We start from the raw sequence: 12,113 nt of genomic DNA on the forward strand, positions 1-12,113 counted from the left end.
TATCCAGCAAATCTGCTCTCCATTCTTTCCAAAGCAAATACTTCCATTTTGATGTTTGCTGCCCAGACGTTCATGCTGGGTCAAGCAATTCTCCATTCAAGGGAGGCATAACTTCTTTCCATTTAGTTTTTTTTTTGCGATAAAGGTTAAAGGAGCAATAGTTTTCATTCCCCAAAGCAAATAATCATCATGAAACAATTGTAAAACCAAAACCATGTAAATCTACATAGCAGGTTTCAGATCTTAGAACATAAACCAGAATTGTACAGTACAAGGACAGGCTCTTCATCCCACAATGTCTGTGCTAACAAAATGCCGAATTAAACTAATCAGTTCTGCCTGCACACGATCCATATTCCGCATTAATTATCATGTGCTTATTTGAAAGCCTTCTGAAGGCCACTATTATATCTTCTTCCCATTTAACCCCTGCCAGCATGTTCAGGGCATCTAGCCAGCTCCATTGCACCCCCAGCAAAGAGGACATCTTCAAAAGACAATGCCTCAAAAAGGTAGCATCCATCGTTAAGGGCTGCCATCCCTCAAGTCAAGCCTTCTTCTCATTGCTGTTATCAAGAAGGAGTTACAGGAAGCTGAAGGCAGACACACAGTGTTTGAGGAGCAGCTTCTTCCCCTCCAACATCAGATTTCTGAATAGACAATGAACAAGCCCATGAACATTACCTCACTATTTTTGTTCTCTTTTTGCACTGTTTATTTTATTTTTGTATGCATTTCTTATTTTAATTAATAGTATTTTTTATGTATTGATACTCAAAATAACAAATTTCTCAATATATGTCAGTGATATTAAACCTGATTTATGATTCAGAATTTTAGAAACCTTTAGTAGGTTGCAGGATCTTGATGTTTCAGACCTGATAGGGAAGGATTCCAACTGGCTGCATCACCGTCTGGTATGGGGTTGGGAGGGGGGCACTGCACAGGATCGAAATAAGCTACAGAAGGTTGTAAACTCAGTCAGCTCTATCACAGGCACTAGTCTCCTCAGTGTCCAGAACATCTTTAAGGAGCAATGCCTCAAAAAGATGGCATTCATCATTAGGAACCCCCATCACCCTCTTCTCATTTCCTCCATCAAAGAGTAGGTTCAGGAGCCTAAAGGTGCACACGTAATGATTCAGGAACAGCTTCTTCCCCTTTGCTATCAGATTTCTGAATGGGCATCGAACCCATGAACACTATCTCACTAATTTATTTTCTCTTTTTGCACTACTTGTTCAAATTAACTTTTAAAATATATATGTTTTACTGTAATTTATAGTTTTTATTATTGCACGGTACTGTTGCTGCATAACAACAAATTTCACGACGTATGCCAATGTTATTAAACCCGATTCTGATCTGAGGGAGGCAAAAGAAAGTGGAGGAGTTACATTGCTAATCAGGGAGAATGGCACAATATTATTCAGGAAGGACAAACAGAGGGCTTGTCCACTGAGGTAATAAGGATAGAACTCAAAAACAGGAAGGTGCAATCTCTCTGTTGGCTTCCCAACATCCAGTGGGAGCTAAAAGTACAGATATGTAGGCGGCTGGAAAGATCTTCCTAATTGTACTCATGGGATATTTTGACATTACAAAATTTATGTCATTGTTCAATCTTGGTGTTCAGTTGCAGTAATGAACACTGTGGGCTTTAAAACCTAGCACAACGATAATATACTAAATACAGAACCATAGAAAGAGTCGGTTTTTAGTTTGCTGCACTGTAAAGGAAAAACCTGTTCAAACTTAACTTACTTCCTGAATTAAAGAAGGTACAGCAATCACGTGTATCACTTTAGATTAGGAGTAGATTATGAGCTGTTTTGATTAATCCATATTTATTCAGCATTTTTTTTTCATCTGCTCAGAAGTCCCAATTATACCACCTGGATATTTAACTAATTACACCTCTTTGAAGAAAATCATGCATATTTATTTTTCTTAGTTTAACAAATTACATGAAATTTCTTTGACCCAGAAAATTTTTTTAAAAACAAAGTGAAAAGATTCTACTCTTGAGACGCCAGCAAAGAAAATGGAACAAAAATGCACCTCTATATTTATCTTTCTTGGGTTTCTAAAACTTGAAAGGTTAACTTCTATTGACAGTCAGATCATCAAAAGGTGGGCCAGAACAATGCAAGAAGCTTTTTGAGGACATTTCAAGATGAGTGATAAATGTTGTACTTCCTAATTTTTTTTTAAATTTAGAGTACAATACTTGACAGGTATCTCTGGGCTCAGTCTGGCCTAATTTCAATTCAATCAGCTGGTTGATAATGGATGTAACATGGGTTCCAGTGGTGTATGTTGGATAGGTAAGACGTTGATATATGGACAGAGTTTCTTTAAAGCGCAAATTTACAGTTGGAATGAAGTCTCGCCAAATGTGTAGTCATACGAACACAAGAGAAAACAAGCCCCCTCAAGCCTTCCCCACTGTGCAATATGTTCGTGGCTGATCTATGCTGGCCTTGCCTTCTCTTCTGTGACAGTTCTCCATCATCCTAAATCCCTCGATGTCCTTTATCTATCTCCTTACTTAAATATAGGTTCCTTGTCATGGGGAGAGGTGTAGTAGGGATAAGCTCCACAACCTAGTAAAAGCGCTCATGGCGTGTGCCTCAAATAGTCTCTGACAACCAAGTCCAGCTCTTGGCCTTCACATGTTGCTTAGCAACTAAGCCTGACAGAAATGTTTTTACTGACAGAAAGGGCAAAGGCGGGTTACTGGCACCTTAAACCAGGTTTCAGGCGGGCGAGGCTTATCAGCCATGGCTGGCAGCTCATCTAGGAGAAGGAAAACTCTAATCGCAAACCCCACTGCCTTGAGGCTATGCCCACTCATGGGGAAGGCTTTGGGAGTGAACCCCAAGAAAAAATCCGGAGCTGAATCCCTAAGACAGTCCTACATTGAGTTCGACACTAACCGGCAACTACTGCGATGCCGCTGGTGTTGAAGTGTACTGGTCTTTGTTGTTCCTTTGGATTCATCAGCTGCATGGAGAGGGGAGCCTGCGACATGGACAACTCTCCATATCGCACTACCCAGGCTTGCTTTCTGGCTTGTGTATCAACACAGCTAGGATGTAACATCCATGATCAGCCCTGACCAATGGAGGGCCTACTATTTATCTTTAATGATCTAGTCTCCATGAGCCTCAGAGGTAGAGAGTTCCAGAGATTAACTACTCTCGAGAGAAAAAAATTCTTCATGCCTTGGTTTTAAATGACTGTCCCTTGTAATTATGACCCCTTGTTCATGACTTTCCCAAATGAAACTATCCCAACATCTACCCTATCAAGCCACCGCAGGATCTTAAACTGATTGAATAATGTATGGTGTATAACATGAGAGGAATTTCTTATGAAAAGTTGTTGGAGGGAGGTCACATTCCTGAAAAACGGACTTGCAATTTTCTGTAATACAAAGTTGTATCATCTGCATGTGCGTCAAGGAATGCAAATCAAGAAAAATAAATCTTATGTTGATTTATTTACTTTTTTTTACATTTGTATCTCAAATTTTTGGAAAGTAATTTGATAATTCTGGAAGAATGAATTTCTGTAACTCGACCAGCCATTAAAATGGATGTAATCAAAGAACTTCCACCCTAAGGACTGTTGCAGTGGAGAACAGTCACCTTTTTAGGAGAAATTAAATCAATGTTTGAAATAAAGGAGCAAGGATAAAGACAGAGATTAGTACAATTCTGAGTGGAAAGTGGGCCTGGAATAAAGGGTTGGTATAGACAAAATGAGCAGAGTAGCATCTTTAGCTACATTCTTTTTCTGAAACGTTTTGAAGGGAGGTCTGAGAAAAGCCAATGGGATGCCAGTGTATCAATGTAAAGTCCGGAAAGTCAGCCTGAGCAGATTGGGAGGCGGTGGGGGTGGGGTGGGTTTGTTGAGTAGTAAATACAAGTGCAAGAGCAACAGTGAAGTTTGCTTTCACTCATAAAGATGCCCAGCATTTACTTCCCAAACTAACTGGCCTTAAAAGGAGCGATGAAGAGCAGCTGCAATTCATTCTGCATAGATTAGAATGGCCAATTTCCTTCCCAGAATGAAGGATACTTATGAACCCTAAGTTTTTATATTGGGGTTCTTTGTCACTATTACTGATAAAAGCTTTATATTCCCAACTTATTTAATGATCTGATTTTTAATTCATCCCAGTAGGTGCAAGCTAGTTTCTTGACCATGGTGCTGCTATTCCCATTGTAAGCAGAATTTCAGGAGATGGGTATATTGATGCCTTTCTCCCCATTTTGAATTGTTGGAGAGTTTGGTTCCTCAGCTCTCAATCACTCAACCAATTAATGATTATCATTCCTCACCTTTCCAAACACCCAGCTCTTGAAGCCTACTTGAAATCAGCCAGTCGGGCATCTTGCATAGCCCAGCAACTTGTTGAAGGAGCCCTGTAAACACATTAGAAAAATTAAAACCTGCCCTACAACAAGTCTCCCAAGCTCAACAATGAAATCAAAGCCTGTAGCTTTGAGCCTGATTCCTTTTCCTACTGCTGTGATCCCATTGTTTAGAAGATCTTTGTTTAAAGTGACTGGTTCTTAAAGCTGCCAAAATCATTGCAGCTCCAACTAACATTTTAGCATCAATTTTGTTGCCCAGAATTAGATGTAGGAACTGCATTGACCCTATTTTGTCATTCTGTTGTAGGTACAAATGGTGAAGACATATGAGCTGAAACTGTACCTCCCCAGGGATTGCCTGCCTGAGCACTTAGGTGGGACCCTGAAATTGGACCATTCCAGCTGGAACAAGCAGTTTTTAATGTCACCAAATGGACACACTGACTCGCTGGACGAGCTCATCGCAGGCTTCCCGAAGGACGAAGTGTCCGTACACGTACCGGGGCTAGAAGGGATGACGGTGGAAGAACTGCTGGACCATGTCAACACCGTCCAGAAGAGGGGAATCTTTGAGGAATATGAAGACATCCGGCGAGAGACCCCTCCAGGCACATTCAACTGCTCGTTGTTAGTTCAGTATTCCTTTCCACATAAACAAAAAGGTTAAATAACGAGCCCAGGTTACAGTAGGCATAAAAGATTTTGCATGTTTTTCTTGAGGGATGGTTAGAGCATTGGTAAGTGGGAGGAGGGGCATCTCTGGCAAGGGAGTTCAAAACAAACAAAGTGTCTTAAGAAGAAAAATGTATTACTCAGGGTGGATACCAGGGGCCATCTCGAGATTAAAGAGATCTGTGAAGATCTGGAACTTTTCTCCCAAATGGTGAAACTGGTCAAGAGAAAAGCTATTTCAAAGGACATGAAACAAATGATTCAAAGGCTCCTTTTGTTTCTGCCTCGTGTAGAAACATGCAGATGATGATGTTTCCTTATTAACAAATTCCCACGTATTATGAATAGTCTGACCAAAATTGTAGCGAACTATTGCAGTCATTCCTTTTTCTTCACGCATAGTGTTGTTGGTAAAGCAGAAACTTGCAGGTGTGGCAAAGAATGTTAGAGTGTGTGGTGTGTGTTTATGGTGCACGTGTGGTGGCTTCCAGATTTTAATCAGCCAAAGACAGTTGAGAGAGAAGTGGAATGATGGGAAAGTCAGCTGCAGTGTCAAACCACAGGGCAGAAATTGTGGGGGCAGAGTTCACTTCAGCTGTCTGACCTCAACTGGTAATAGTGAAGTGGAAAGAGTAAATTCTTTCCAAACTGCTTGATGAGCATTCTGGTGTACAGTGTGAATGCTGAACTGTGCAACTGCTGTGTCATTTTATTACACCGAATAGCCAGTATTTTGAAGCGGAGTCCATGCTCCCACCACCTTCCCCACCACGCCCATTTATACGTACAGGACATTTCTGCCACCTCACATGCTCAGCAAATCAGGTAGCATCAGAGATAACGTTTCAGGTCAATGACCTTCTGTCAGAACTCATTCACTCGAAATATTAGCTCTTCTCTCTCCTCTGTTACCACCTGATCTGAGTGACCCAGCATTCAACATTTTTAAGTCCAATTTCAAATAGTTTAAGATTTGTGGTTTATAAGAAGTTGCCTCGGTATTGGTAAGAAGGTAAATGTTCCCACTGATAATGGAATCACAGAGACTGACGAGTTCCCTTAACTTTGTAGTGAAAGGGAATATTACAAACAAAATGTTGTTTGTAATATACATAAATGATCTGGATGATGGGGTGGTAAATTGGATTAGTAAGTATGCTGATGATACCAAGGTAGGAGGTGTTGTGGATAATGAGGTGGGTTTTCAAAGCTTGCAGGGAGATTTATGCCGGTTAGAAGAATGGGCTGAACGTTGGCAGATGGAGTTTAATGCTGAGAAGTGTGAGGTTCTACATTTTGGCAGGAATAATCCAAATAGAACATACAGGGTAAATGGTAGGGCATTGAGGAATGCAGTGGAACAGAGAGATCTAGGAATAACAGTGCATAGTTCCCTGAAGGTGGAGTCTCATGTAGATAGGGTGGTGAAGAAGGCTTTTGGAACGCTGGCCTTTATAAATCAGAGCATTGAGTACAGAAGTTGGGATGTAATGTTAAAATTGTACAAGGCATTGGTAAGGCCAAATTTGGAATATTGTGTACAGTTCTGGTCACCGAATTATAGGAAAGATATCAATAAATTAGAGAGAGTGCAGAGACGATTTACTAGGATGTTACCTGGGTTTCAGCACTTAAGTTACAGAGAAAGGTTGAACAAGTTAGGTCTCTATTCATTGGAGCGTAGAAGGTTGAGGGGGGATTTGATCGAGGTATTTAAAATGTTGAGAGGGATAGATAGAGTTGACGTGAATAGGCTGTTTCCATTGAGAGTAGGGGAGATTCAAACGAGAGGACATGATTTGAGAGTTAGGGGGCAAAAGTTTAAGGGAAACACGAGGGGGTATTTCTTTACTCAGAGAGTGATAGCTGTGTGGAATGAGCTTCCTGTAGAAGTAGTAGAGGCCAGTTCAGTTGTGTCATTTAAGGTAAAATTGGATAGGTATATGGATAGGAAAGGAGTGGAGGGTTATGGGCTGAGTGCGGGTAGGTGGGACTAGGTGAGATTAAGAGTTCGGCACGGACTAGGAGGGCCGGAATGGCCTGTTTCCGTGCTGTGATTGTTATATGGTTATATGGTTATAAAGGTTAACGCTTCCCTTCTGCAGCAAAGGCAGATTGACATCAAATACTTGACAAAAAGATGGAAGGGCAAGGTAGTATTGGCAGGAAATTTGTACTGCTACTGCAGTACCAGTAGAGACTGTGAGGCTAATTTACAGGTAAATATTTAACTTATTTTGTCTATTTTTAATCCAACTTGAGTGATTGAGTTAAAAGTTTAAAGAAAGACATAGAACAAAATTTATATACAAAGCAAAGTTTTGTTTTTTTCCAGTTGAAAATCACCACATGTCAAAATTTAATCACAGTAACAGAAGATGCAGGAAGTGCTGATAGGAGTCGGTCAGTATGGCCATTGTGGGCTGAAAGGCCTGCTTCTGTGCTGTATGACTCTAAGCTGCACCTGTGGAAAGGCAAACAGTTAATGTTTCAGATCAACGCCCCCCCCCATCACAATTTAAAAGTTACATCTGTTTTTCTTTCCATTGATGTTTCACCACCTGTTAAGTGTTTACAGCAACTCCTAGTCTCATTTTTGATCAGTGGCATTTTCTGTTCTTGCGTCGATTTCTGGTACACTCGGTGTTTTGTTTTGTGGAATCTTACAGAATGTGTAAGTCTGCAGCAAGCACTGTGATTCTGGTCAGCCACATCTGCACCAAAGGAACTTCAGCTCAGCTTACCGAGCTAGCTGCTGAGGTTAGACATTTCTGGGTGTTGGGGAAGAGGGAGAGTTACCAGGAATCTTCAGTCACAATGTGTGTACTACTCAATTGCTGTAAAACAGCATGCATTAGACAAAGCAATCCACTGTTACAGGTCAGGTCAAAGCTTTGCAGTTTTACACATCCAGACGATTGAACAGTTAACAGGAGGAAGAACATTCCCATGCTCAGTAATGGCTGACAATAGCAAAGCTGAAGCACTTGCAGCCACCTTCAGTCAAAAATGCCTAAAGGATAATCAATCTTGGCTTCTTCCAGAGGTCTCCACCTTAACCAAAGAAACAGACTGGACACAGGAAAAGTGTATGGGACCAGGAAACATCCCATCTGCTGATGTGAAGACGTGCTCTGGACCTAGCTGCACCTTCAGCCAAACTTTTTCACTATCTCTACTGCTAGCATCTACCCAGCAATGTGGTGAATGCCCTACACTGAGTTGAGGGTGTGTTCTGGAAGGAGGGAGGGAGAGGATGCAGTTGTGGTGGTCCACATGAATACCAACCCTTAATAGAACTAGGAATGAGTGATGAAGAACTGGGGTCCAAATTAAAAACACAAATCCCTGGACAAAACATCTGACTGGTTTGCTGAAACATGTACAAACTGGTAGAGAAACATCAGGCTGATACAGTGAGGCAATGGCATCAGTTCTAAGGATGGAATGGGCTGTTCTGGGGATCCACAAACAAGGTGGGATCTGTGTCCAGATGAATTGAATAACTAGGTGGTCCTTTTAGGGGAAAAATGTAAGGAATTGGGAGCTGTGAAAATTCAAGTCCATAGGACAGGCTAAAGATTTGGGTAAAAGTGGGTTGGGAAGGGTCTGAGACCTTAAAGATAACAGCATATTAGTGACAGTGTCAGTCAAGGGAAAATAGCACTGTAGAGCATTCTCAACAAAATAGATAATATTAGTGACTCTGATCCACAATGCAGACTGACTGAGCTAGGAAAATAGGTACCCTAAAATAAATGACAACTGTAAACCAAATGTGAAAGGATTACATGGCCAGAACTGAGTTGAGGATGTGCTCAGGAAGGAGGGAGGCAGAGGATCCACATGAGTACTGTCGCTGAAAACATTGCATGGGATAAAGAAAGGGAGTCAAGATGCAGCACGAGGTCTGGTGGAATTAGTAAGTGTAAGAATAGAATGGGTCTTGGGCAAGGCCAAATAGGCATCAATCAGCAGTTGCTGCAATTACAACACTATTGAATGACAGGCAGACAAATGTTGCTGGGTAGCTCACAACCTTTCATCTCTGAAAGCCCTTAAACATTGCTAATGTTCAGTCTGCTCACTTTATCCCTCTTTTATTTAATGCAGCCCTTAGATCTGTATGCTTTTTTTCTTCCATTTGCTTAGTTTGATTCCTCAAACAAAGGCTACTCAGTCATCAATCCAGTTGATTTTATTGGTTTTAGAGCTCAAAATTGCCACAACTGAAGACTGGTTGACCTACCACCCAGGGAGACACCCCATGATAGTTTGAACAGTGATCTCTATCCCATGGGTCATTTGCATTGTTCCTTTACATGCTTCTCTGTGTCAGCCTGATGATTATAGGAAGGATATGGAACCTGCATACAGGGGAGATTTACCAGGATGCTACCTGGATTAGAGAGCATGTCTTATGAGGAAAGATTGAGTAAGTTAGGGCTTTTCTCTTCTCAGTCTGTTTCTCTTATCTGCTGAGTGCTGTGGCATTTTCTGTCATTACTGATTTACATATTAGCTGTGCAATTCTTTAAATTGCTGGCTAAATTTCCCAACTGCCTTAATGTCACAACCTTACAGCTTTGGTAGATGAAAGAAAGGTCTGTGTAATACTGCAGTACCCATCTTGACAATGAAGAGTTTCATAGTGAATCTGTGCCTGACATCAAACGTGTTTCCTCTTAAAATGCCAAATCTAAATATTTATTGCCCTGACTGATTTTATCAAAGTCCAGTCAGTTTCCTTAGTCAAAACTTTATTCTTTTATATTCAGTAAAATCTCCAAATAGTTTTTTCAGTCAAGATTTTATCATTTCATCTTGTAATAATTTCAGAAAATAACAACCAACCAGTAGTGTATTAGATCTCTGTACATACCTGGAATTTGTTTTTTTTCCTGTTTTTCAGAATCTTTGCATATAACTGATAAACTTTACAAGAAGAATTTCCACAGTGAAATGAAATTTAACACTCCTGCTAAAGAACAAATCAAAAGAAAAAAAAGAGCATTATAAGCCTCTTAAGAATATAAGTTGCCCTTCAACTTTACATTAAAAAATGTAATTTTTCATCCTAGTTGGATTCTATTTCCAGCTAAAAATTAATTTAGAAAGAACAGCCCTTTGGTTCTTTTCCTTCCTCGTTTATATTCACATTTTTTTCTTATGCAAAACAAAAATATCTCAAAAGTTGCTAAATTTTATATAATACTTTAAAACTGGCAGGAGGTTCACATACTTTAAACGGAAAGACAGCTTAACGGATATTTTTAAACTTTAGTAGAGGAACGCTCTAAATTTCTTATCATTCAAATTCATACCTTCAGCATAGCAGCATCAACCAATATTCTGGCAGTATCCAAGCTTTCTCTTTTTCTAATTGACAGGAACTCGGGTTACAAAACCTGGTCACCCCACAATCCTAAACAAAGTGTCTGTCTCACCACAATTAAAACATGATCCTCCAGAGACACCCTTTACAGATGTCCCCCCCCCCCCTTTTACAAAGGTAGAGCATTCCTATGAAACCGTTCTTAAGCCGAAATGGCGTAAACCGAAGAACCATTAATTTATATGAGAAAAATTTTCATAAAAGCAAAAATCCTCTTTGTAATGTGAAAACAGGTTACTAATGTAGGTCTTCTGTAAAAGCGAAGTGGTGTAAAGCACGGGACACCTGTATTCCTGTTAATGCATAGAACTTGTGCTAATGTTCCTCTTTGTGGGCTTTACTTCATTATAATCATTCCAAAAGTTTTGAATTCCATACACCATAGGGGTCACATGTCCAAGTCCTAGTAGGGTCATTGTTGAGTTTGACCCTGACCCAACCCCTCCATGCCACACAGTGCCACCGTGCCACTGTTCCACTGCACTACCATGCACTCCTGAGTAATAATCTTTTTTTGCACGAGTGCTTGAGCTACACTGGGCTCTGAGGAGAGGAGACTTTGTACCATCTGCCACCATCAGCGTTCTCAAAAGCTTAGTGACTAGCTGCCTTTAGGAGTACTGACACTAGGGCATCAGGAAGGAGTACTTCTTTGATCATTGTCACAATAGGCTGCCTAACTCCTACTCTCACTGTGTTCATTATGCCTTCTCTAAATACTACTCTATCTCTGGTTAAAGCACCACATTTTCAGCCTCACAAAGACACAAAAGACTCTGCAGATGCTAGAACACACACAAAATTCTGCAGAAATACAGCGTCCATGTTGACGTTTCAAGCAGGGATTTGTTTGTTCCCTCCATAGATGCTACCTCACCTGCCGAGTTCCTTCAGCATTTTGTGTGTGTTGCTCACATTTTTGGCTTGGCTTTCTTCCAGCACATCTTTTGCATCTTACGCTAGCACAACAGTGCCACGCTGCTGCTGTGTGAGGGCCGCAGAACATTCTGCCATCGTTCTTTGTGAGCAGACATAATTCATAAGATTTCCAATTTCTTCCTTTTGCCTTCTACAATTCTTACCATCTCTAGGGCACAGTCTAAAGCTGTGTATGGCATCAATTTTAAAGCATTATCTACTGCAGTTGTCTTTTGATTTATTCATTCGTAGTAATATTTATCACCTTCTCAAAGGGACTTGGGCTTCATTCATGAGGCACTGTATCCTACTTAGTATTTGTATCGCTGCATCACTGTTGACGGAGACCTGTCTTGCTTTATCCACCCCCGAATTTGTTCCTGCACCCCTGTTGAGTCACCGACATTATAAGCAATTGATGGTTGCTCCACCGCAGATCATTCACACTTGCTCCCACTCCATTTTTCCTACACGTCTGACGTCATGAGTAGCTAAATGACTGCAGGTTTGGTCTGACTCATCTTCGTTGCGCTCTTTCAAAATAATAAAAATAAACAAGCTTTGAGTATCTCTTTGAGTAATTACCAATCCAAAAATCCTCCCATTAGTTCCTTCTGTATTTTTCTTCTCCGCTATATATTTATCAGTTTTCCCTTTGGAAAGACACAGTGGAACGCAATGCCACATCTATAGGTAGTGCGTTCTGGACTCCAACTGCACAGTGTGTTTAAAAGGTGTTCTTT

General features: G+C 40.6%; 1 protein-coding gene across 4 annotated transcripts in view; it reads left to right on the plus strand.

Annotated features, from left to right (window-relative positions):
• ptpn9a (protein tyrosine phosphatase non-receptor type 9a) overlaps nt 1–12,113 on the plus strand; it is a 247,289-nt gene that overhangs the window by 173,219 nt on the left and 61,957 nt on the right. For all 4 annotated transcript variants that reach the window (XM_073024937.1, XM_073024936.1, XM_073024938.1 and 1 more), the window contains exon 7: nt 4,693–5,012. In XM_073024937.1, the coding sequence (XP_072881038.1) occupies nt 4,693–5,012 (320 nt within the window). The remainder of the gene's footprint in view (nt 1–4,692; nt 5,013–12,113) is intronic.

Source organism: Hemitrygon akajei, chromosome 21 (genome assembly GCF_048418815.1).
Source record: "Hemitrygon akajei chromosome 21, sHemAka1.3, whole genome shotgun sequence".
Lineage (NCBI taxonomy): Eukaryota > Metazoa > Chordata > Chondrichthyes > Myliobatiformes > Dasyatidae > Hemitrygon > Hemitrygon akajei.